General features: G+C 50.1%; 1 protein-coding gene across 6 annotated transcripts in view; it reads left to right on the top strand.

Annotated features, from left to right (window-relative positions):
- Positions 1-25,390, top strand: part of PITPNM2 (phosphatidylinositol transfer protein membrane associated 2) — a 206,628-nt gene that overhangs the window by 179,386 nt on the left and 1,852 nt on the right. For 3 of the 6 annotated variants that reach the window (XM_072600627.1, XM_072600622.1, XM_072600623.1), the window contains 14 exons: positions 1,271-1,460; positions 1,719-1,838; positions 3,977-4,320; positions 5,401-5,579; positions 6,561-6,731; positions 7,923-8,072; positions 11,515-11,679; positions 14,235-14,435; positions 17,057-17,205; positions 17,319-17,435; positions 18,036-18,152; positions 19,826-19,974; positions 20,619-20,768; positions 24,089-24,272. In XM_072600627.1, coding sequence (XP_072456728.1) covers positions 1,271-1,460; positions 1,719-1,838; positions 3,977-4,320; positions 5,401-5,579; positions 6,561-6,731; positions 7,923-8,072; positions 11,515-11,679; positions 14,235-14,435; positions 17,057-17,205; positions 17,319-17,435; positions 18,036-18,152; positions 19,826-19,974; positions 20,619-20,768; positions 24,089-24,272 — 2,386 coding nt within the window. The remainder of the gene's footprint in view (positions 1-1,270; positions 1,461-1,718; positions 1,839-3,976; positions 4,321-5,400; positions 5,580-6,560; positions 6,732-7,922; positions 8,073-11,514; positions 11,680-14,234; positions 14,436-17,056; positions 17,206-17,318; positions 17,436-18,035; positions 18,153-19,825; positions 19,975-20,618; positions 20,769-24,088; positions 24,273-25,390) is intronic. The other 3 variants (XM_072600624.1, XM_072600625.1, XM_072600628.1) reach the window with 3 other exon arrangements.

Genomic DNA, 25,390 nt, shown 5'->3' with positions numbered 1-25,390 from the left:
ATAGAGAACAGTGCGACAGTGGAAAGCCTCATTTAGAGTCAAAGTACCTGGGTACAAAATCTGCATGACCTTGAGCAAGTCACTTCTCTGTGGCCTTTAGTTTCCTCCTCTGTAAAGGAAAAAATAAAACAGGTGGATGAGATTAACTGAGGTCCTTTCCAGCTCTAAATCTTTAGAGCATAGTGGTAACTCACTACCGCCCAATGCATCAATGCCAAGCCAGTTTCCTTATTAGGAAGTATTTATCCACCACTGCCCCCATCTTTTTTTCTTTCCTCTCTTCTGCATGCTTCATTAAAATCTTTCAGAAATGTTTTCTTTGACCTAAAAGAGAAGTTAGGACTCAGTGGGAGCTGAGACTCACATGGGTAAAATCTCCATCCAGTACTGAATAGACAGGTATCCTCAAATTCTGAAAAATGACTCTCCAAAGAAATAGCATAGACTTTGGTCAAGCCATTTCTCTGCCTGAGTGGGGGGCTGGCAGGCTTCCTGTTGGCTGGCAAATCTGGTGGCGTATAGATGGTTTGGTCCTGCCGACCTCTTAAGGATTCATGTTACAAGAATCAATCCCAGGTCCCTCTGGAACGAAGTGACTAAGCTCTCCAAATCCTTGGACCCAGGGATCCCATTATATCCCAGGGAGGGAGAAGAAAAAAGTGAAGGCTTCTATCTACTAGAATATTTACGGGAGTGCTTTTTATGGTAGTAAAGAACTGGGAGCAAAGTGAATACTCAGAGATTGGTAAATGTCATCGATAGATGTAATGAAATGTTATTACATAATGAGAAGTTATGAATAAGAGGGATTTGGAGAAACCTGGGAAAATTCCTCTTGACTTCTTGGAGCAACATAAACAGCCCGAGGCGTGAGGGCTACAGTGACCAGTACAAAGATCAGTACAAGGAAGCTTGAACTCTGAGCAGCTGGAAAGCCAGCGTCAGTCCTGGTGACCAGATAAAGAAACACACCTCGAGCCTCTTAGCCAAGAAGTGGGGGACTACTAGGGTGGAGTGTGCTATACACCGTCACACACCGTCAGGATGTCAGATGCTTAATTAGGCCTAATTTATTGATTCATCCTTATATATTTCCTTAATTATTCTTGGTTACAAGGTTACAGGCCAGGGGCCACTCTGTGTGTGTGTGTGTGTGTGTGTGTGTGTGTGTGTGTATTTATGTATCATTTCCAGAAATGAACACTATATAACCATAACGCATCAATAAGTCACAAATGAATTCTAACCCATGTCCTCTCTCACCTTGCAGCCTAAGCCCCTACAGCTATGATGAAGGCTGCCTCTCCAACAGCCAGGACCACATCCCACTCGCAGCCCTGCCTCTGCTGGCAACCTCCTCACCCCAGTACCAGGAGGCAGTTGCCATGGTGATTCAGCGGGCCAATCATGCCTACAACGAATTCCTCAAGTCTCAGGATGGCATGACCTTCAATGGGCAGGTGGGTCCCAGAGTAGTGACTGAGAGAGGGAGGGGAGGGTGAGTTGGAGTAGGCAGGTACTAGAAACCTGAAAGAATCTCTCATCAGTAGGGAGGAAAAATTCCCTCCTCTGGGCTGTCCCAGGGCGAGTTCTATTAGCTAGAGGTGGGAGATGGGCCTTTTCTCCACATTCATTTTTCAAATTCACCTGTTTGAGGGCTCCCTAAGGCCCCAGGGAGCAAATCTGATGCATAGGCTGGGGCCTCTGTCTATTCCCAGGTCTGCCTGATAGGGGACTGTGTCGGAGGGATCCTGGCATTTGATGCCTTATGCTACAGCAACCAGACTGTCTCAGAAAGCCAGAACAGCAGCCGCCGGGGAAGTGTGGTGAGCGTACAGGTATTTCCCACTACCCTCCATCACATACTGTTTATTCCAGCCATCCAGGCCCCAAGCTCTTCCTCAAGTTCAGCCCCAGTCCTGGCACTGACCATCCTGCCTGCCTGGAATGTACTGCCTTTCCGTTCCACCTCCTGAGGCCTGAGCTCCCTTCAGGGCTTCACTGGAGTGGCCCCTCCTATAGTCATTAGATGCCAGGCCTTTCCTGTTCCCTGTACTTGGTTAGTTCTCTCTGTGTCTCTGTGTCTCCCTCCTTCCCTCCGAAATTAGAATCACAAAAACATATATCTTGAGTTGGAAGAGACTTTGGGAGGACAACCCTACCCTCCCCCCTTATGTCCTTTATAGGTTAGTAAACTGAGGCCCAGAGAGATTAAGTAACTTGCAATCCAGTCACATAGACTGTGGCGGCAGCAGGTTTTGAACCCTGTACCTCTGGCTCCAAAACCAGGGCTCTTTCTTCCACCATGTTGAGCTGTCTGTCCTATCCACCTCTACATAAAATACATATTATTTTCTATACCTACATCTATCTGCAGACAGATGTAGGTATAGAAATAGACTTGAGATATAGTATAGACACAGAGATGTCGATATCCACATAGATACAGATAGATACTGACATGGGTGTAGACATTAACATGGACACAGATGCTCCGCACTGAATGTAAGCTTGGGCATGTTGGTGGTCCAGTGGATAGAGCCCTGAGCCTGGAGTAAGGAAGGCTTGAGTTCCAGTCCTGCCTCAGACACCCTCTAGCTGTGTGACTCTGGGCAAGTCACTTAGCCTCTCTGTCTCAGTTTCTTCAACTGTATAATGGAAATAATAAGCGTACCTGCTTGTTGGGGTTGTAGTGAGGATTGAGCAAGATAGCGTATTGTAATACCCTTTGCAAACTCTGAAGAGCTATGTAAATGCCAGCTCTTACTGCTGTCACTGTAAGCTCCATGAGGGCATGGGCCATTTTGTCTCTCTCTCCCTGGCCCCTGGCACAATGCCACACTTTTTCTCAGCACACATTTAATAATTTGTTCTGAAGTTTGGATTTGGTCAAAGGGTCGCACTTGAGGACCTGCTGGGTCATATGTGGCCTCAAGGCCTGCCCTGTGCCTTGTGCTTTCGGGTACCTGGTGGGTGCTCAGTAAATGGACTCAGCACGTGAGGAGGCTGGGGCAACGCTTTCTGAATTAGGATATCAGTCCTAACAACTCAACCTCGGCTCTCCCAGGCCGTCCCTAACCACCAGCCTTGGGGTCAGGTCATGTGAGGAGCGCAAGCCCCATTTGAAGGAACTTCGAGGGGCCAAAGGCAGCCTTAAAGCAAGGCCTACCCTCTAACTTTTCCCATAGCACCACAATGCCTCAGCTGACAGATGGCTCCTCTTGGAAAAGCTCTCAAGTCCTAGGAAGGAATTGAGCCCTGATCCTCAGCTGTCTTATAGTTCCTTCAGCCATGCATTCATTAATCAACAAGAATTTTTTGATCAGCCAGTCTTTAATTATTTATTTAAGCCCCTACTGTGTGCCAGACAGTGGGGAATACAGAGGTAAAAGTGAGAACAGGCCCTTCCCCCAAGGAGCTTAAAATCTAATGGGAAAGAAAGCACATAGAGAAATAGGGTTAGGGCCTGGCCTGGAGATCCCTGAGACTTTTATTTCATGATAAGGGGATTCAGAGTGTACAGCATACACACAGAGTGGATTTTTATTGCTGGCCTTGGTTTTCCATTCCCTCCATTCCCCAATGCTTCCCACTCGTCTCTGCATCCTAGAGATCTTTATGACAAAGAATAAAAGGGGGAAGGGGGAAGAACAGGATGAAGCGACCCACCACAAAAGCCTAGCGGAGCAGATAGCCGTACACACCGGCAGGGCACCAGCTCATACAGTTCTAAGGGAGAGGGCTTTTATCTTGCAAATATTGATACAATGGTGTCCAGTTCCATGGCAGAGAATGGTCTAGGCAGGCACCGTATGAACGAGGCCTCTCCTCCAGATGCCCTTGGCCTTCTCCAATGGGCAAGTTGCCTGAGCATGGTCTGGACATTCTCTCAGTATCCTGGAGAGATGGGGACAGAGCCCAGGGCTGGTTTAGTGCCTAGGCAGAAATAAGTTGATTGGTGGGGACGCTGTTCCAGGACACTGACCTCCTGTCCCCCGGCATCGTGGTGAACAACTCACACTGCTCTGGGAGTGGCAGCGGTGGTGGCAGTGCTGGCGGTGCTGGCGGCAGTGGGAGTTCTAGTGGTGGTGGTGGTGGTGGTGGTGGTGGCAGCAGTGGCAGTGGCGGCGGTGGCGGCAGTGGCAGTGGCAGCAGCGGCAGCTCCAACCTGGAAAGCAGCCGTCATCTGAGCCGAAGCAACATTGACATCCCCCGCAGCAACGGGGGCGAGGACCCTAAGAAGCAGCTGCCCAGAAAGAGGAGTGATTCATCCACTTATGAAGTGGACACTATAAAACAGCATCAGGCCTTCCTCTCCAGGTAATGGGGGGATAAAAGGGGGGGATCTGGGAGGGGTCACCCCAGCACTTTCTGGGAGTTGAGAATTGGAATAGCTGGCCAATGTTCCCCTTTCTAGTTGATCCATGTAGGGGTGATTATGGCAATCTGAGGTCTGTCCTGTTAACGACTGAAAGAGCCAGGAGGGATTTTAAAGTCCAACCTCCCCGTTTTACAAATGAGGAAACTGGGAGATTGAGAGGTAGAGTGACTTGTCCAGGGTCACATAGCTAGTCAATGTCCAAGTCAGAATTTGAACCCGTCCTCCTAACCCTCACCATTGCATCATGCTGTCTTCTTCAAAAAAATAATAGGATAGCTCACCTATCTTGAGCAAGTTAAGGTTGGCAAAGTGCTTTCTTCAGAGCTGCGCCATGACCCAGTTCAAGTATAGTAGTTCAAGGATACTGAAGTCTCAGAGATGTCAGATGATCTGCTCATGGTCACACAGTTGTCTTAATGTCAGAGTCAGGATTAAACCCAGGTCTTTTACCTTGCAATCTAGTGGCCTTTCCACTACACCCAAAGGAAGCAACTTTCTTCAGTTTCGCTACCAGTTCTCTCCTGCCAAGCCTCCTTGGTGATGCTTGGTTGGATTTTGTTAGCCCAGTGGATATTGAGGATCAAGGCAGAAGGGCCCATATGCTACCCACTTGTGCATCCTGCTCTGGGCAAGGGATGTTGTCCTATAGGATATAAGCTCCTTGAGGGCAGGGACAGGCTCCTTTGTGCCTCACCCAGTGCCCAGCATTTTGTTACATTTAATGAATTCCAGTTATTGATTGATTCATCAGCCTACCCAGCTGAATCTTTCCCCAGGGCAGGCTGGTTTCCATTCACCTTGCTAAATAGGTTGAGGCCAGGCTGTCCTTTGGGGACCTCTTCTCAGGGGAGCCTGGTCAGAGTTTGGCCAAGGGCTAGGAATGAAAGGGCCGGAGCTGGGCAACCCAGTTGGTGTCGATCCTCTCACCGACCCCCAGGGTGGGTGGTGTTGGCGAGCTCTGGTGGGTAAGAGCCCCAGGACTTGGCCTGTCTCACGGACGCCTGACCTCTCCCCCACAGTCTACATTCCAGCGTGTTGAGGAATGACCCCAGCTCCCGTCGCTCAAGCAGCTCCACCATGCTGGATGGGACTGGAAGCCTAGGAAAGTTTGAATTTGAGATCTCGGACTTCTTCCTCTTTGGCTCCCCCTTGGGGCTGGTCCTGGCCCTAAGGAAGACGGTCATCCCAGCCCTGGAAGGTGAGTCCCCGGTCCAGAAGTGTCTCAGCTTCTCCCCAGTACCAAGGCCAAGTGCGGAAACCCAGCAAGGGTGCCCCCAACCCCTCATGGAGGACTGGCCTCGGCTACTTGGGTTGCAGTCAGTGGTCTTCTTGTTCCAGGAGAACTAGCCTGTGTTTGCTCCCCTACTTCATTCTCCTTTATTACTGACCTCGATTTCCCCTATAGCTAAACAATGGTAATTGTTATTCACCAGTGACATCTCTGTCATGTTGGAGCAGACCAGTAGGGTGGGTGTTACATCTCCATTTTCCTAGTAGAGAAACTGACTTTGGGCAGATAGTAGGATATTAAATTGAGAGAGGTCACATGTAGTCAAGCCCCTCTCCCCATTTTCAGGATTAGGATCATCATCATGAATATTTTTAATCAGCGCAAGCACTGACACGTTGCTTTAAGGTTTCCAAAACACTTTATATGTGTTCATTTGTTTGAGTCAGGGCTGGAAGATGACCCCGAGGGCATTTCGTTCAGCCTCTTCATGTTACAGATGAGGAAACCAGCCCATAAATGCTGAAGTATGTTACTTGTATTAGAAGTGGCCAAGCAGGGTTCCCACCCAGACTTGGCCCAGGTCCCACACATGACTGACCTGGGTCCAGGAGACCGGCCTCCTGCTTCCCAGCTCCAGGCATGGAGCTCCAGGCAAGCCCAAGGAATGAGACTGGCCCAGGGCTAGGCTCTGGTGGCTGTGGGGACTGCTGCCTCAGGTGTACACAGGGAGACCATGCACACTTTCAGTCTCTTACCATTTATTAAGTCCCTGCTGTGGACTTGGGAAGGTAAATGTAGTTAATTGTGTTTCAGTAAATGCCCCTTAAGGTTCTGTGAGATTTTCTGAAATCTCTGCACCCCTTCCATCTTCTTCCCCGTCACTCCTCCCTCAGAGACCCCAACAGTCCTGCTCCCAGCCCACTTAGCCTCTTTTTTTTTCCTCTGCAGTCTTTCAGCTTCGGCCTGCCTGCCAGCAAGTCTATAACCTCTTCCATCCAGCGGACCCTTCTGCCTCCCGTCTTGAACCTCTCTTGGAGAAGAGGTTCCATGCCCTGCCCCCTTTCAACATCCCCCGCTACCAACGCTTCCCCTTGGGTGATGGCTGCTCAACCCTGCTGGGTAAGGGGACCCTTTCTCTGTGGGAGACAGGCCTGGCTCCTCCCAGGTCCCCTCTGGTTGGGGGGGGTCTGGACTTCTGCTATACTGGTTCCCCCCTCCTCCACTGAGGTTCATCCAGCCCCCAATACTGGGCCTGCTGGTCACTCCTTCCACACCAACCAGCCCTGAGATGGCTCAACTTGTTTGGACTGCTTAGCGCTGCTCTGACCTCTGGGGCTTCTAGCTGCCAGAACGTGATGCCTTTCCCTCTTCTGGCCCACAAAAGGCCAGGGATGGACCCACCGTCTGTTTATCATTCCTCTCTGCTTCTTCCAAACTTTGTCCCTGGGCTCAGCAAGGCCCAGCTCTAAAGTAGAAACGTGGCAGGAAGAAGGCTGGAGTAGCCTGGGCCAGGAGAAGGAAGAGGAAGAGGAGAGAATGTATCCTTAATAAATAACCAACCTGGATCCTTGGGAGTCCCAGGAAATCCAGGCAGATCCTTTTCTTCCTCTGGTCAGTACCACTGTCTGAAACCCCCACAAAGAGAGACCCAGAGGCAATAGAAGGTCCATCCCTCTTTTGAATTGGCCACTGGACACTCTCAGGAAAAACCTTTAAGCCTTCCAGCTGAGCCACTAGCTTCCTGTGCAGAGAGCAAGGATGACTCCTTGTCACAGGGCAGAGACAGGAGTCCCTTACTGGTCATTTGTCAGCCTCTTCACCCTTGGAGGTTACTTCAGGGGTGGGGGTGGGGGTGGGGGGAGGTATTACTATTAACACCTGTTTCAGCCCTTCTGAGTACCATTCCCATGAACCTAGGGGATAGACAGGGCAGCCCAGGGAAAGCTCATGTGGCCAGTGCAAGCCCATGACCCCGTCATCCCTGCGTATGTTCTTATTTCCCCACAGCGAGGCTTTCTGAGAGGGGGCCAAGCTTGACCTTCCCCTTGCCATCTAATACCTACGGTACCTACATTCTAGTCTGTGTGCATTCATTCTGTGTCCATAGCCAGTGTTGACCTGGGTCCTTTGTGAAAAGACTCCCTTGTCTGCCTCTGGGCACTGTCTGGTTCCTGTGCTTTGTGGTTCAGGGGCTCGTGTTTGGGTCCTGGGGGCAGCCGGCCTGTGGGTGAAGCCCACTGTGGTTTGTGGACTGTGGTCACATGCCTGTCTGTTCTTGTCCTCTCTGTTTTCTTCCCCATCTGCTTCTAGTCGAGACAGTTCAGAACAGCCCTGTACTCCTCCTGGAGGGTGGCCCCCTGGCTACCCTCCAGCACCAGGACAGCTTCATGGAAACCAGTATCCCCGTTCCCGTGCTGAGCTGCCAAGATGGGTCCAGGAAAAGTTCTGGCTGTGCTGAGTGTGTGTAACGCCCCTCTCTCCACCTCCCATCCTGCCCCCCTGCCTTTGTGGAGTGTGCTGGCTCTGGGGGGACCCTCACTGGCCACATGAGGCTGAAGGCTTTTCCCAGGGGCTCCCCTTTCCTCCATAGTCACAGGGTCACAGGTTTATAACTAGAAAGGACCTTAGAAGCTATCTGGTCTTACAGATGGGGAAACTGAGGCTCCAGAGCAACCTCAGCCAAGAGAAACAAAGGCATCTTTTTTTTTTTTACTTAGAGGAAGCTAGGCCATGTAGTGGATGGCATTCTGAACTTGGAGTCAAGAACTGAATTTGAATCCTGACTCAGACACTTACTAGCTATGTGGCCCTGGCAAGTCACTTCACCTTTCTCAGCCTCAGTTTCTTCATCTGTAAAGTGGGGATAACAATGGCACCTACCTGGAAGTGTTGTGCAGACCAAACGAGAGATCTGTCGAGTGCTTTGCAAACTTTAAAGCACAATAGAATTGTTTGCTGTTATTTTATTTGCTAGCTGGAGGTGGGGGGGGGGAAGGGGTTCACAAGCACTTTCTCCTGTCCACTACATATAACTGACTGAAGGAAGCCAGGTGAAACTCTGAAGGGCACTCAGTCACCTGCTGCGGGAGAAAACAATCTAGCCTTGTGTTACCACTAACTCACTGTGTGTGCTTGGGCAACTGGCTTCCCCTCTCTGGGTCTCAGTTTTCCTTTTGTATCTGATGAGGAAATTGGATTCATTACAATCACTCTTCTTTCTAGAATACTTTGCCACTGTCAAAGCATTTTCTTCCACCACATCTCACCTCTTCAGCAAAGTTCATTCATGACGAGCCTTTCCAAGAAGCGTTCATTTACTTTGTCCTCCCCATCTCCATTCAAATTCTTTGCTCACAACAACCCTGTGAAGTAGTGTAGCATATTCCTTGATATCCCCATTTTCCAGATGAGGAAACAGAAGCTGAAAAGTCAAGCTAGTAAATGTTGGAGCTAGGATTCAGGCCCAGGTCTCCAGAAAGCCCAAGTCCAGTATACTTTTCCACTGCACCGCCCTGTCTCCTGGGTCCCTTCCAGCTCTGGTGCTCACTGGTTCTGTGGGAGGAGGGGAAGAGCAGCTTACCTATCGGGGCAGGTAAGAACTTAGGAGCTTCTGTTGAACAGCAGGCTCTTCCTTCCCTTCCCTTCCTGCTTTCCCTCCCCCCCAGGAGAAGCCTTCAGGCCCCAGGGTTCCCCACTGGTTGGTTTGGCTTTGAGCTCAGACAGAGCCAGCTTCTCTCTCTCTCTCTCTCTCTCTCTCTCTCTCTCTCTCTCTCTCTCTCTTTAAGGGATGCTGCATGGCTCTGACTGGTGAGACTGCAAACAGCCACTTGTCTTTCTTGGCATCTTCTGTCTTGGACCCTCCCTGCATCCCCTCTCCCCAACCCTTGGGACAAAGAGCTCCTCCTACCCTGTTCCCCAAAGATTCCCTTATTGACATGGGATCAGGGAAAACTGGGAGAGGAGGTAGGGGGAGGAGGAGGGGCCAAGAGGCTCACCCGGGTCAGAAAACTAGAAACCCCATCCCTCTCCACAGGACCCCTTTTTTATCATTTCAGTCCAAAGGTCATTCCAGACTGTCTTAGTTCAGGGTTTTCTGTGTCACATCCTGAGAATCAAGAGTTGATCTCACTTGACTGCATCTGAGCACATGGGCTGAAGGATCTGGAGCTCAGACACCAAAACTGAATATATTCATAAGAGCAGGGAATGGACAGCTCAGTGATGATTCATGTCCCACCTGGCCTCTGCCTGGGTTCATCCAGATTATTGGCCAAAGGAGTGTCAGTCTCTTTAGCCTAGTCCCATGCTAGGTCACCTTGGTCGTCGACTTTCACCCAGTCCTTTCCTTCACATGGCTGAATTATTTTCATTTTAGAAGTCAATAGAACAAGGTGGGGAGGTAACTTTACAAGACAGAGAGAGAAGTCATTTTAAAAAAAGTGGGGGAGGGGGGAAATGGGGCATCACGGTGGTAAGTAGATTGAGCATTGGCTCTGGAGGCAGGAGGACCTGAATTCAAATCCAGCCTCAGACGCTTGATACTTACTAGCTTAACCTTGATTACCTTGCCAAAAAAAAAAAGAAAAAGGGAAAAGTGCTTCTTTAGGGAACTTCTGTCTAGCACAGTGGGTCTAGGGGGGATAGAATATAGGTATTCGGGCCACCTAGGGGTCACCTGTTATTTCCCAGGCCTGGGACAGCCCCTTGGGCCTCCTTTCCTACCTAGAACATGGGGGCTAGGAATGGGGGTGGGGATCTGAGCTGGCTGTGACCTAAAAGGCCAATCAAGTTCAAGATGAGGAAACAACCCCATGGGGGTAACATGGTGAGAAAGTGTCAGAGATGGGTTTGAACAGTCTTCCTGACTTCTTTCAATTTCCATCCTGAGTGCTGTACCAGCTATGTTAGCACCACAGGGAGTGGGGTGCAGATAAGGAAGTTGGCAAGCTAGGCAGGATAATTAGTTGGGGATTTCCCCTCTCCATTCTCATTCTGAGCTATCTAGTCTCCCCTGAAACTAATTCCTCCCTACAGACCCAGGGACCCCCTTGCCCTTCCCAGTTTTGTTGTGTTTGGACCAGGGAGTTCATCAGTAAGGGTACTTCCAGCATGGAAGTCCCCTCCATTGATATAGATCAGCAATTCTTTGTTAACTTAGCATCCCAGGGAGTTGCCTGGGGTGTCCAGAGATTAAGTGACTTGTCTGTGGTTGAGCAGGCATAAAGGAGATGACACTCTAGGACATGCCAACAACCATCAACACCAGAGCAGATTTCAGGATGGGGCCCAGGAAAGCGAGTTCCCTGCAGGAGTCAGGTGGGGGCCGATGGGACAGGGCTGTAATGAGCCACTACTGTCTCTGCTTGGTTGGAATATGGCAGGGAAAGGGGATCTGCCATCCAGCATGCCACTGTCTTAACACCCCCGCTCAAGTAAGGAGGACACATGGAGGGGAGGGCAGGCAGGGGGAACAGACACAGATCCCCTCGCTGGCTTCCATGCTTACCCCAGCCTGCCCATTTTGCTAGCTTGGTTGCTATTTGCGCTCCTAGACTTTCTGGAGCTGGGGTCTCTCTTCTTTTCAGCTGTATGCCCCAATGAAGCTTCTTGAGCCCCATCCCTTCTAAAAGGGTGCCTCTGGCCCCAGGCGCTCCCCGTAATCTTTCCTGCCTCCTCTTTCTAGCCTGTCGCATTTGGTTTGAATCTAATGGCGGTGATGGTGGTGGTGGTGGTGGTAGTGGTGGCAGAGGGGGGTGTCATGTGGTGGAGTTGGGTCTCCCACCTTTCTTCTCTCACTTCTTTCCCTATCTTTTGCCTCTGTGGGTGGGCTTGCGGGCAGGCCAGCTGATGAATCTGAGAAGTCATAGAAGGTCCGATTGACCCATGCCTCTATTCTGTGCAGCTGATGTCATCCAGTCCCACAATGCTGTCTTCACGGAGAATGCGTCCCCTTCCTCTCCTGGCACGGCCCCCACCTTCCGTGGCTTCCGCCGGGCCAGTGAGGTCAGCATCACCAGCCAAGTGTCTGGCATGGCAGACAGCTACACTGCCTCCAATATAGCCAATAGTAAGTGGGGTCTGGGGGTGCCACTGCCTGCTTGGGAGGAGGATGGTGGAGGAGCCAGGACTGAGCTCAGCTCAACCAAGGTCCTTTGTGGGGCTTGAATCTTCACCCTTCTGGAAGTCTTACTGGGCCCACCTCCTAATGGGAAACTCTGGGAGCAAAGCCCATACACCACTCTGTAGCCAAAGTGGGCAGTTCTCAGTGAGAGCATAGTATAGCTCTGTGAGGGGTTAGTTATCATGGCAGGAAGGTTAGATCCATACTTGAGAGGTGCAAAATATGGGTTACTAAGAAGAGCCCCTCCAAACGTCCTAAAGAACAAGTCACATCTCCCTGGCAGAATGTAAAGTCTTAGGGGAAAGGCTGCTCTTTCTTCTTTAGCCTTTGGATCCCCAGAATCTAACATCATGTCTGTTGAAGGGGGGGAGAAAGCAATGGTGGAGCAGCCCTCCATGTCTCCAGTCTGATTCTGGTGTCCAGTCAGTGACCAGGCTTGGTCAAACCCAGCTCAGATCTGGGCCCTTGTGTGGCCTGAGCCCTCTGGGTCTGTAGAAAAGCAAACCAAAGGAGTGGGGAGGGCATGAGGGAGGCAGGTGATGAGATAGACCCATGCAGTGGGGAAGGGAGCCAGAGAATCTGACAAGAGAAAGCTGGGCCGAGTCTGAAATGAAGGGAGAGACAGTGCTCCCTCCTGTGTGGCTGGCACTGTGCTAGGCCCTGGGAATCCAGAGACCTCAGTCATTCCAGCCATGATGATTTATTAAGCACCCCCGTGTGCCAGGTGCTGGGATATAAAGACAAGTCAACAGAAAATTTTCTGCCCTCAGGAAGCTCACTTTCTGTCAGGGGAAGTACCAGGCACACATATACATTTACAGAAAACACATACAAAGTAAAAATAAAACCAACAGACCCTCCCCTAAGGGAGGGCATAGTCTACTAAAACATCCATAGAAATAGTGAGTAAAGACGGAGCAGATTTGGGTGGGGAGCAGGGAAGCTCATGAATTCCTTCTTAGGTTAAGTTTGAAGTTGAATATCCCAGGGAGAGATTGGAGATCTGGAAGTGTCTGATGAGAGGGCAGTGCCAAGGAAGAGAATGTGGGAAAAGAAGAGATGAGAGTGAAGGATGGGGCCTTGGGAGATGCCCATGCTCCAGAGAGTGAGGAGGAAGAACCCCCAAGGAGATGGGGGGGTCCGAGAATTACAAAGAGAAACATTAGAGTCCAGCAACATGGGCTCTGGAGAAAAGGCAATCCACGGTGTCGAAAAATTGCCACGAGATGGAAGAAAAGACTGCTGATTAGGAAGTAATGGATAGGACTTGGAGAGAGTTCTTTCAGCAGGCGCCACTGGGAACAGGGAGCCAGTGCAAGGGGCTGAGGGGTTAAGAATAAGTAGAGGCAATGAATGTTGATAACCCTTTCTACAAGTGTGGTCATGAATGGAAGGAGGCAGGAGATGATGGTGTGAAGTGACTGGGGGCAGGGAAAGGTGTTTGGAGGTTAAGGGAGGACTGAGGTTATGTTTATTCCAAAGGACATGGCTCATAGTGTCTAGGAGGAGGCCAGAGAGACTAGGGGATCCTGGCTGAGCTCAGACTGGGAAATGGGTGAGAGAGGCAGACAGTCTCAGCCTGGGGGAGTTGGGAGGGAGAGCGCACCTCTGTCCCACTAACAGTCTTGAGTCCAGGACATATACCAATGTGTATGAGTGTGTGCTAGGACACACTGGACCCTTCTACAGCCACTTAGAAACCCCTAAGGCTTGACCAGAGCATTTAGGCCTGATTTTTAGTGTGTTTGTGTATTTGTGGTTGTGGGGAGGACAGACTGGAAATTTCCTCCCCCAGATTTGTGTCCCTGCTCCAGGTCCTCTATACCTACCTAGCTGGGTCACTGTAGCCACTGAGAATTCCCCCTTTGGTTTGTCCCAAGCAGAACCCTTCCAACTGCTTTGGACTATCCAAATGTGTTTAGTCACAGCAGATCAGAGGATCACAGAGCTAGAAAAGAAAACCTAGAGGTCACCCCCTCCTACCTTCTTATTTTACCCATGAGGAAACGGAGACCTAGAGAGGCAAAATGACTTGCCCAAAATTATACCGGTAGAAGGAAGAAAGAGAGATAACGAGAAAGAAAGGGAGGGAGAAAGGAAGGAGAAAAAGAATGAATGAGAGAAAGGAGAGAAGGAAGGGAGAGAAATTACAAGAGAGAAAGAAGAGAAGGGAGGAAGAAAATTTTGCCATCAGCCTGAACCTGGAACTTGGAAAGGAAGCCTGCTGGGAAGAACTCATTGAGTCCAGTGGTGAAGTCCCCAGTCTGGATGCCCTTGGGTCTTGCGTAATCAGTGTTTTCCGCTCTCCCTTGCTGTCTCATCATTGTCTGGGATTCTCTGTACCGCTAGTGATCAGTCATTAACTCTCCAGCCTTTCCATCCGGATCTCTGCTGGAGGATGGGGGGCAGGGGGGTCCCCGAGTGTGTCCCAGGCTCCGTGTGGCTCTTCCATATCCCTGTCTGCAGGTGTTAATGCACTTGTTATTGTTTTTGTTCCTTAGAGACCCAATCGACCCTCAGTCACACCCCCAGTGTCAGGCGCCTGTCCCTGCTTGCCCTCCCCCAGCAGCCCCCCGCCACCCTGGGGTCCCAGAGGCCCAGGCCTCAGCCAGGGGAGCTCCCTCTCAACCCTGTAAGAGAGAGGTTGGCGGGGGATCTGAGTCCAAGCCTGGACCGAGTCCCCAATCTGGACATCGGAGAAGGTATTGTGGGGAAGGCAGCCTTCTGCCTCTTTCTTCCACAAGACACGCTCTACTCCTGTCATTTCTGGGCACATTTTCACTCCTCCCTTACCTATCTAGACACAAGCAGTGTTAGAATCACTTCCCAGAGAGCCCTTGGCGGGGGAGGGGGTTCCTGCCTGGGGTCACTGCTGGGGGCTGGGCCTGAAGACTAACCCTGCTCTGCCTGTGCTGGGGGCCAGGGTGCTGAAAGGTGTGGTGAGGCCAGAGCATCTGGGTATTTAAAATGTAAATTAGCTGAGATAACCAATTTTCTCTGCCCCAAACCCCTAGGCTGCTTTTCCTGGGGTGGGCCTGGTGGCTTATTCTGAAACATGTCAACCAGCTGAGGCTAGAGAAGCCATCCAGAGGCAGACAGGAGGATGCCTGGAATCAAGAGAATTAGGCAGGGAAATCTGCTGACTGATCCTAAGGAGGGCCATGGGAGTCAGAGGGAGGGTATAAATTCATACCACCAGCAGATTTAGGAGTCAAAACAGCTTGGGAAGAGGATGGAGAGGGCACTGGCCTGACAGTCAGCCCTCCAAGAGCAGTGGATTTGGGTATGTGTAAACACACACATGTCTACACGCATGCACTTACCTGTCCATGATCTCAGCCTCGGTCAGAGGGATTGTCTTCCATTCTAGGCACCACATCTCAGGAAGAGCCTTGGTGGTTGAGGGTGTCCACAACAGGGCAGTCTTGGATCCCATGTCATACACAGAGCTGGGAATGTTTAGCCAGGGGAAGGAGAAGGCTCAGCGGTGGAGGAGTGACTACACAGTACATGTGTTCAAGCGTTTGACAGTCTGTCATGTAGGGAAAAGACAGAAACATTGACTGGAAGGTAGAGACTGGCTAACCATCAGGAACAGGTTTGTCTGGCTTAGAGCTGTTCCAAGACAGAGTGGGCCGACCTCTGAGGTGAATGCCAGGACAGTGGCTGAGCTCTCCCCATCGCCGTCCCTCAGAGCCCTCTGCAGCAGCCACAGCCCAGGCTGGCCAGGCCCTATCCAAGACTGCTTGCTTGCTTTTATGCCAGAAGACGTTAGAGAAGCTGGTTCTGTTGGCCTGTCTGCTCCGCTACTAACTTTGACCCCCATGCTTTGGGCTTGTTTGCTGCACTTGGACCCTGGAGACTGCTTACTTCCCACTGTTGATGCCAGACCCCTTTTCCACCACCTCTCCTAAGTCTGAAGTGGGGGGGAGGGGGGTTCTCTATCATGTGGGTGGGCCGGGGTGGGTGGCAGGGAGGGGGCATAGACAGAGGGCCTAATGTTCAGTACTAAGAAATTTCAGGCCTCAGTAACATCAGGCGCCATTTACATAACATCTAATGTTCTAGCAAAGGGTTCTGTCCACATCAGCTCATTTCATCCTCACCACCACCTTCTAAAGAGGTGGGACAAGTGGTGCCTCCAGTGCCACATAGCTGCTAAGCAGTAGAACCTGGACTGACCTTGGCCCACCTCATGTTAAGCATAGGGCTCCTTTGGCTGTAACTGAAACGACCTGCAAAATGTGGCCTATCTTGCTGTTAAGAGAACACCTTTCAGACTCTCTTTCCCCTCCCCATCCAGGCCTGGGGAACAGTCCAGTCGTCCTGGGACGGAGGACACCCAGAGGGTCCAGGGTTGGGGGAGGCCAAGTCAGAGCTAGAAGCATCCCTAAGGAGTGGGATTGTGTGGTCCCTCTCCCAGTGTCTGAGACTGGGCCCTACCTGAGGCCTCACTGGCACCTGCCTGCTTGGATTGATACAGACCTGGGTCTGCTCCTCTATCAGACTCTACTGGTCTGGAGTGACGTTCAGGACACCCCAGGAGCATAGAAATCCAGCTTCATACTTAGCAGACTGTAGGGTCTGCTGCCTAACTGGGGCACCTGGGGACTGACTGAGCTAGGCAGGGAGGGGTCAGGCCCCCTCCCCTCTCCTCTCTTCATGTGTGTGTGTGTCTGTCTGTCTCTCTCCCCCTCCCTCTCCCCTTCCCTGTTTCCCTCTCTCCCCTCCTCCCTCTCTCACATACCTCCCTCATATCCTCTTTTTTCCCTCTATAATTCTTTTTCTTTCTTTCTCTCTCATTCCCTTTTTGTTTTTCTCTCTCATTCTCTATCTCTCCATCTCTGTCTCTCTCTCACACATACACATATATCCTCTCTCTCTCCTTTTCTCATTCTTTTTCTTTCCCTTTTTCCTTGTCTCATTCTCTGTTTCTCTCATTCTCTATTTCTCTCATTTTCTCTCTCTATCTCTGTCTCTCCCTTCATCTCTCTTTTCTCATCTCTCTCACTTTCCTCTCCTCGTCTCTGTCCTCTCTCTGTCTCTCATCTCTGTCCTCTCTCATCTCTCTCCTGTCTCACTTTTCTCTTTCCTCTTATCTCTCCCTTCTCTCTCTCCTCTCTCACTTTTCTCTTTCCTCTTATCTCTCCCTTCTCTCTCCTCCTCTCTCACTTTTCTCTGTCCTCTCGTTTCTCCCCTCTCTCTGTCTCTGTCTCTCCTCCTCATCTCTCTCCTCTCTCTCACTTTTCTCTCTTCTCTCATCTCTCTTTCTCTCTGTCTCTGTCTCACCACGTTTCGGTCATCAAGCCTTTTCTCCCGCCAGTTGCCGCCAAGTGGTGGGGGACAAAGAGGATCGACTATGCCCTGTACTGCCCAGACGCCCTCACTGCTTTCCCTACCGTCGCTCTCCCCCACCTCTTCCATGCCAGCTACTGGGAATCCACCGATGTGGTCTCCTTCCTGCTGAGACAGGTAGGTCCCCACCTCCAGCCTCTTTCCAGGGGTCCCTGAGGCAGGGTGGGTAGGACTGGAGCCCACTGGCCTGAATGTCATCCCTCTTCCTCATCCCTCTATCCACCCCCCAGGTGATGAGGCATGAAAATGCCAGTATCTTGGAGCTGGATGGCAAGGAAGTGTCCGTGTTCACCCCCTCAAAGCCCCGGGAAAAGTGGCAGAGGAAAAGAACCCACGTAAAGCTGCGGGTAAGCTTCCAAGGGCAGAACGAAGGGCCCCTGACCTATCTGGAGGAGGGCTAGCCCCCTTAGCCAGTGGGGCAGAGCCTCTGGCCCTTCTCAGAATCAGATCACACAAAATGCACACACCAAAAACATACAGAGGATGATAAAGGAAACCAAAGTTATGTGAAAATAAGGATGTAATTTTTTTCCCTATTCAAGTTCATAGACACCCCCACCTCCTCCCCAAAAAAATCTATCTTCAGCCCCACTGGGGGTCCATGGACCCCGGATTGACAAATGCTGGTCTAGATGCATTCCCGTTCACACAGGAGGATAAGCCAAACCAGTCTAACTATAGACATTGTGTGGAGGCTGGTGACAGACGCTGAGGCAGGAGTGCCAGGCCCTGGGTTCAGATCCTGCCTCTGCTACTTACTGCCTCTACAACCTTGGGCACACTACCTCCTTTGGCCTGTTTCCTCATCTGAGGCCTCCGAGTCCCTTCCAAGTCCAAATCTTAATCTTACACTCCCCAGCCCAGGCTCACCCAGGACAGTTTCCTAATCTACTGTTGCCTCAGTATCCATCCTAGGGCCTCCCTTGACTATCCTCTGTATCCCCTAGAATGTTGCTGCTAATCACAGGATCAATGATGCCGTAGCCAATGAGGATGGTCCTCAGACCCTGACAGGCAGGTTCATGTATGGGCCCTTAGACATGGTCACCCTGACAGGGGAGAAGGTAAGTGGAATGGGGGGCATATGGTTGTGGGCAGGGGACACTAGGGGCAAAGGGGTGGCCTTGCAGGCATTGGAGAATCATAAACTTAGAAGAACCTCAGAGGCCCTCCAGTACCTGGCACATAGTAGGCATTTAATAAATGCTTACTGACTGGCTGCTTCTAGTCTCACCTCCCCCTCAGCTCAGAGCTGCATCCTATGATATCCTCACTGACAGATGGTCAGCCAGACTCTGCCCTCCCAAGAATGGTTCCATGGAGAGATCACCAGATTTAGCAGCAGCAGGTCTGGGATGGAAACCAGCTCAGCTGACTACTCTTGGGGTGACCTTGTATACTTCACCTCTGGAGGCCTCAGTTTCTTCAGCTGTAAAAATTGTGAGGTGGTCCTAGATGGCTCTGAGGCCTTTTCTAGCTCTCTGAGCCTCAGTTCTCCTCTATGTAAAATGAAGGGGTTAGATTAGACAAAGCCATGAGCCTCCCAAGGCTACCCACTGTGTTGTTGGACGTCTCTAATTAGAATTCTTGGTCAAACTGAGCTGAAGTCTGGCTCCTAAAAAGTGCATTAGTTCTGGTTATCAGGTCAACAAGCATTTATTGCTGGAAATGGTAGAGCGGGACTCAGAGATGGGGCTGGGGTAATAAATTGCTTGAGTTCAGGATTTCGAAGCTACAGTCCAGTGTCCAAACTAAGCCCAGCACCAGTGTGGTGAGCCCCTGGGCCTAGACCCATCAGAGCATCCCTGGGCATCAGCAGTCCTCTGAGGGGCCACTCCACTGTTAGCCTGGACAGGATGAGGGCAAGCCAGGCTCCAACAAACAGGCAAAAAACCAACCAGTCAAAAAGAAACCTACCTCAAGCATTTATTATTTACTATGTGTTAGGTACTATGCTAAACACTGGGGGAGAGAGATAGAGGGGCAGGGAGAGAAGGGGAGGGAGAGGGAAAAAGAGAGAGAAGGAGAGAGAGGAGGGGAGGGGGAGAGAGAATAAGAGAGGGGAAGAGAGAGAGAGGAGAGAGAGAGAGAGAGGGAGAAAGAGGGGGGGAGAGAGAGAAAGAGAGAGAGAGAGAGAGAGAGAGAGGGAGAGGGAGAGAGAGATATGAATGACTGATAGGTATGTAGGTAGATAGATTGGTGGACAGAACATTTATTAAGGGCTGTGACTGAGTACTGGGGATCAAATACAAACCAATAAAGAAAGTCTCTGCCCTCAAAGAGCTTATATTTTAAAGAAGGAAAGCAATAATGTATACATTGGTTCAAATGAGACATATGCAGAATAGATGACAGCAGGAAGTCTTAAGGGGCTTAGGAGCCCAGGAAGCACCTCCTGGAATAGGTGGGATTTGAGCCAAGTTCAGCAAAGTGGTCTCAGCTCTCCTCCACGAGGACGAGAGGCATATGGGGGTGAGGATGGGGGGGCGTATCTTGGTCTGGGGGAACAAGGGGAGGAGCAATGCTACCAGCAGCAGCAGAGGAAGCATCAGCCTTGGCTAAACCCTCCCATGGCACATGGTGAGGATCATTTCCATTACCTAGAGGTCCCAGGGTGGAGAGTGAGGCTAAGGGGGGATGGGGCCATGGCCCCATGTCGGGATTAAGCAGCAAGACTGGGGGGCCCGCCAAGTCAAAGGGAGGTTCTCAGCTGTCCCTTCCGCCCGCCTGCTCCCAGGTGGACATCCACATCATGACTCAGCCACCGTCTGGGGAGTGGGTCCACTTTGACACTCTCATCACCAACAGCAGCGGGAGAATCTCCTACACCATCCCTGAGGAGCATCGTCTGGGCGTCGGGGTCTACCCCATCAAGATGGTGGTCAGGTGGGGATGGGCAGCTGCTCAGAGCATCAGGTTGGGGGAGGGGAACGGGCTGTCCATCATGGACCAGAGGCTCTGGGGCAGGTTGAGTGCTCCTTTCCTGGTATCAAAGAACCTGCAGGGTAACAGAAGGGAGATCTTCCAAGCTGCCTCCAATGCTGGATTTAGAATTAAAAGTCCTGGGTTCCAATCCCAGCTGTCTTACTTTCTTCCTGTGTGACATTAGGCAGGTCACCCCATCTTTCTAGACCTCAGTTTCCTCCTTTGTAAAATGAAGGAATTGGATTATATAGCCCCTGTGGCCCCTCCCAGCCCTACATCCATGGTTCTGTTTGTAGACTGTTGGGAAACGCACACCTGCTTTCGGCCCAAGTGGCCTCCTTTATAAAAATGAGGGGGCTGCAAAGCCCTTAAGTCTGCAGTCCTGGGCTTTCCAACCCTGGTCAACCAGGACTTCAAGATCCACCTCTCTATTGGCCTCTGGCGGGAAAGATTCCCTACCCCCAAATGTGAGGATGGCAGCTTGTCCAGAGTGGGTGAATCTTTGTGGGGGTGGGGGAGTCCCTGGCCAAGACCTTGTGTGGGGATCAGAAAAAGCCCAGGTTTGGGCCTGGGGCCCCGGGGCTCTAATGGCTCTTTCCCAACAGGGGGGACCACACATTCGCAGACAGCTACATCACCGTCCTCCCCAAGGGGACAGAGTTTGTAGTCTTCAGCATTGATGGCTCCTTTGCTGCCAGCGTCTCCATCATGGGCAGTGACCCCAAGGTGCGAGCAGGTGCTGTGGATGTAGTAAGGTGAGCCAGGGAGAGAGGATAGATAGTCCTTCTCTCTCTTCCCCTCCGCTCCCCTCTCCACCCACTACCCTGCCCCCCTGGGATAGAAGGGAAGGCAGGGACCCTCCCCAAGTCAGTCTTCCAGCTTTGCCTGAAATTTGTAGATACAATGAATTTAAGCTTAAATATTTACAGATCTGTTGGGTTTATGGCTTAAATACTTACCATACAATACTTTATTGTTCAGAGTTTATGTTCTATAGACAGAAACATGTATATAGCTAAGTAAAGGATGAAGCCTGGACCTGTGATTTCATTGGTTTGGGAAACTCCCCCTCCCAATGCAGATTGCTACCTCCTCTACAACTTATTGTCCTAGAGATTTGCATAGAGCACCTAGAAATCCAGTAACTCAAGCAGGGTCATACAGTCAGGATTTGAATGTATTTGAATACAGACACGTCTTTAGGACTCTGAGACCAGTTTTCTCCCCACTTCACTGTGCGGAGTATTCATACAGAGAAAGCTGCCACTTATTACTAAATACAAAATACATGCAGAATGAATGAGGGGGAAAGAAGGAAACCAGAGGAAAGACCTGAGAGAAAGACTGGTTCTAAGGCAGCCTGATTGCACAGTAGTTAGAGTGCCAAGACTGGAGTCAGGAGGACCTGAGTTCAAATCCAGCCTCAGATTCTTACTAGCTGTGTGACCCTGGGCAAGTCACTTAGCCCTGATTTTTAAAAAAAGAGAACAGTAAGGAGGACTAGGTCAGAAAAGGACTGCCAGGATGGAAGCTGGGAGCCCCAGGTTGTCCAAGTCCTTTCTTCATTATCAATTACTTGTATGTCCTTGAGGCAAGGTTCACACTGAGCCCTAGTATCTTCATTTGGAAAGTATAACAACTGGCCTTCTTATCTCCCAGAGCTGTCATGAAGTAAAAATTATTTATAAAGTACACATGAATTGGATAAATGTGATCAAAACCTTTTAGATAGTGCTTTAAATTTGCAAAGCATTTTGATAAATACTGTCTCACAACAACCCTGGGAGAGAGGTGCTATTATTATCCTCATTTTACAGTTGAGGAAACTGAGGCAAGCAGAGGTAAAATGACTTGCCCAGGGTCACACAGCTAATAAATGTTTGAGACAGGGCTTAAACTCAGATCTAGTGCTAGATTCCTGGTCTAATGCCCTATAAGGTGGAGTGTTATTTGTTCTAGAGAGGCAACCGACCAGAGTGTGAGGGAATTGGCTTTGGATGTAGGAAGACCTCTACTGAATGTAGTGACCCTAGGCAAGTCACTTAACCTGTCAATGTTCTACACAACTCTCTAAGACTGCAGGTTACCAAAAAGTTGCCCACTTACATTGTTGGGGAGAATTTCCTCACCCTGCAGTTCCTTATACCATTTAAATTCTAGGTCTAGCAGGAGTGGGGAACCTGCAGCCTCAGGGGCACATGTGGCCCTCTAGGTCCTTGGGTGTGGCCTGTTGACTTAGTCTAAGTTTTATAGAACAAATCCTTTTATTAAGGGGATTTGTTCTGTAAAGTTTGGGTTCGGTCAAAGGCTGAGTACCTGGGGGCCACATGTAGCCTTGAGGCTGCAGGTTCCCCTTCCCTGGTCCCCACCCTTGTACCAGCAAGGACCCTGGCATACACAGGAAGGCCTTGTGTACAAGTTCTTAGATCAGCTTTTCTAAAAGGAAAGTAACTTTTGAGGGGTCAACAATCGTTTTAATCAAGCACATATATCATTCACTTAGTTCAGGGGGAAAAGTCAGCACCGTGAACTTCAGAGAAAATACAAAGAGGGAAACAAATATCAGCCAACAGACAGGGCTTCCAACTGCCTGACCATAAGCAATGCATACATCACAGATCTACACACAGATCCAGCTGTCTGACCACTGCATACGTACATGGGAGATAAACACCAGCCTCTGGGTTTTCAAAGCCTGGGAGGCTCCTTAGCGACTTCCCAGTCTTGTCCGACCAAACAAACACTTCCAATGAGTAAGCCCCAAAGTAAAACCTCACCTCAGAGTATTTGTACACCTTTCAGAGCTGGAGGGCAGGACCCTCGGACCCAGTGCCTCAGTAGAAATTGACAGAAGGTATCAAGGCTTGTTAATGGGCAGGGAAGGTCTCTAACTCTCTCCCCACCCACTATTAACCTTGCGTTAACATTACAACCCTTTAAAGTTGCTAGTGCCACCCTCTCAAATAACTTTACATTTATTTACTGGTACAAATGTTGTTTCTTCCCAATAGAATGAAAGTTTCTTGACTCATTTTTTGTCTCTATTTCCCTAGTATAGTGTCTGGTATAAAGTAGGCACTTAATACCTATTGAATGAGGGAATAAATGAGAGGGTTACAGATACGTTTATATTCTAGTGGGGGATACAACACATGCACAGAGAATTCAATTATACATTGCACTTCCTCTGGCTTCACTCCTCCAACTCATAGTGGCACTACCAGTGACTCCAAGCAGGGAGGCTACTGTCACAGGTTCTAGGTATAACCCTGTGGAGGGCTGTCATAACATTAGAGCTCACGAGCCCCCACCATTGTGCTTCTCCTTAACAATCAGCCAGGAGATTCAATTAGGTTTTTTTAAAAAAGGTATTTACTCAAATGGCATTATCCAGTAGCTTGTGGCACATTGTCCTATGATGTGGCCAGACCCCATGGGTCAGGAAAGAGTGGATATGAATTTAAAGTACAGTGGGAGTGAATCACATAGTAGAGAATACATATAACTAAAGCAACTCACAGCCTTAGACCAGAAAAGTCTTGACATCCTTTCTTTCTCAGGAGAAAAGTCACAAAGTTCGTTGCTTAAAGCACAATGGGTAGGTAAGGGACACATATCAGGAAAACGCGCAGCCAAGGCAATGCCCAGATCTGATTTAGATGTCACAAGGCAATTATAATAATAACTAATATAGCAACTTAAAGTGTATCAAGCACTTTTAAGTATCAGTTGAATGGTAAAGTTAATTATAAAAAACGTTTTAGTGTTTTCAGAGACCTTTACATAATCTCAGCTGATCCTCCCAACAAAGTAGGCGCTATCGGGTTTTTTAATCCCTATTTTACAGGTGAGGAAATCAAGGCCCAGGGTCTAATAACTAGTAAGAACAGAGACAATTTAAACTCACGTCTTCCTGAGCTTGATAGGCAGGCACTACAACCCCATTACCTCTCCAAACATGGGGAGTAATTCTGGAGTATGGGGAGGTGGGCCTAGAAGTGACTGGTGGTCCCGAGGAGTGGAATCCTCCAGGTCCACAGGCCTCTTCTGTTTCCTCCTCCTGCCCCACCCACAGACACTGGCAAGACCTTGGCTACCTCATCATCTACGTGACAGGAAGGCCCGACATGCAGAAGCAGCGAGTAGTAGCTTGGCTAGCGCAGCACAACTTCCCTCATGGGATCGTCTCCTTCTGTGACGGCCTTGTACACGACCCTCTGCGGCATAAGGCCAACTTCCTGAAGTTCCTCATCACTGAGGTAAGCACTCGAAGTACGGTCCTGCAGGACCATGCCCCTGGCATGGCACCACCTTTGGGAAAGGCAGCAGTAAGCAGAGAGTACCCAGAGGCAAAGGACCTGGAGTTCAAACACCCTGAGGATGGCTTGGAGACACTAAGGTTGTTTTGTCTGGAGAGCAAAGACTCATGGGGGAAATGATAACTGTTTTCAAATACTACATTCATACATACTTATGGAGAGAGAAGGGAGAGAATTGGGGAGGGGGAGAGAGAGGCAGAGGAGTAGGAGAGAAAGAAGGAGAGAGAGGAAGGAGGGAGTGAGAAATAGAGGGGAGAAAGAAAAAGAGAGAGGGGGAGGGAAAGAGAGGGAGAGGAAGAGAGAGAAAAAGAGGGAAAGATAGGAAAGGGGAATTGGGGTGCATATAGCATTAGAGAGAGAGTCTAGGATTTAGGGCCAAGAAGACCCCAAATTCAAGTCTTGCTTCCGATACTTAATAACTGGATAGCCCTCAGCAGCCACAGTAATAAGTAGCATTCATAGAGAGAAGTGGGGGAAGGGGATAAACATTTATCTAGCACCTACTATGTACCAAGACCTTTACAACATCACATTTAATCCTCCCACAATCCTGAGAAGTAGGTGCTCTTCTGAGGAAACTACAGTAGACAGAGGTTAGGTGACTTGGCCACAGTCCCACACAGCCAGTAAGTGTCTGAGGCTAAATTTGAACTGATCTTCCTGATTCCTGGCTGCCTCAAAGGCAAGTTAGAGCAGCCTCTCTCAGGGCCCTAAGATCCCTTCTAGGTCTGTGTGAAGGGGGTCATGTAGATATGAGATTCCCCTTACTCTGACCCCTGAGGCCTCGAGTCAGGGAGAAGCCTCCCTGTGGATCCAGGCTGTCAGGAAGACTGGCCTGAATGAATGGCCGAGCTTGACATCTGGGCACACATGTGCATGGACTGATGAGGGACAAGAGAGGGAGGGGAGAGAGCAGATGGCTTCTCTTTTCCTTATCCTGTCTCTTCCCATCCCTGTAGCCAAGGTAATAGATGTCAGTCGGTATGCCAGGCACTGTGTAAGAACTGGGCATACAAAGAAAGGAGAAGGAGCACCCTGCCTTCGCTGCCCTCAGGGAG

This window comes from Notamacropus eugenii, chromosome 4 (genome assembly GCF_028372415.1).
Source record: "Notamacropus eugenii isolate mMacEug1 chromosome 4, mMacEug1.pri_v2, whole genome shotgun sequence".
NCBI classification, from domain to species: domain Eukaryota; kingdom Metazoa; phylum Chordata; class Mammalia; order Diprotodontia; family Macropodidae; genus Notamacropus; species Notamacropus eugenii.
Note: the sequence above shows the minus strand (reverse complement) of the source record. Positions and strands in the feature narration are given on the sequence as shown.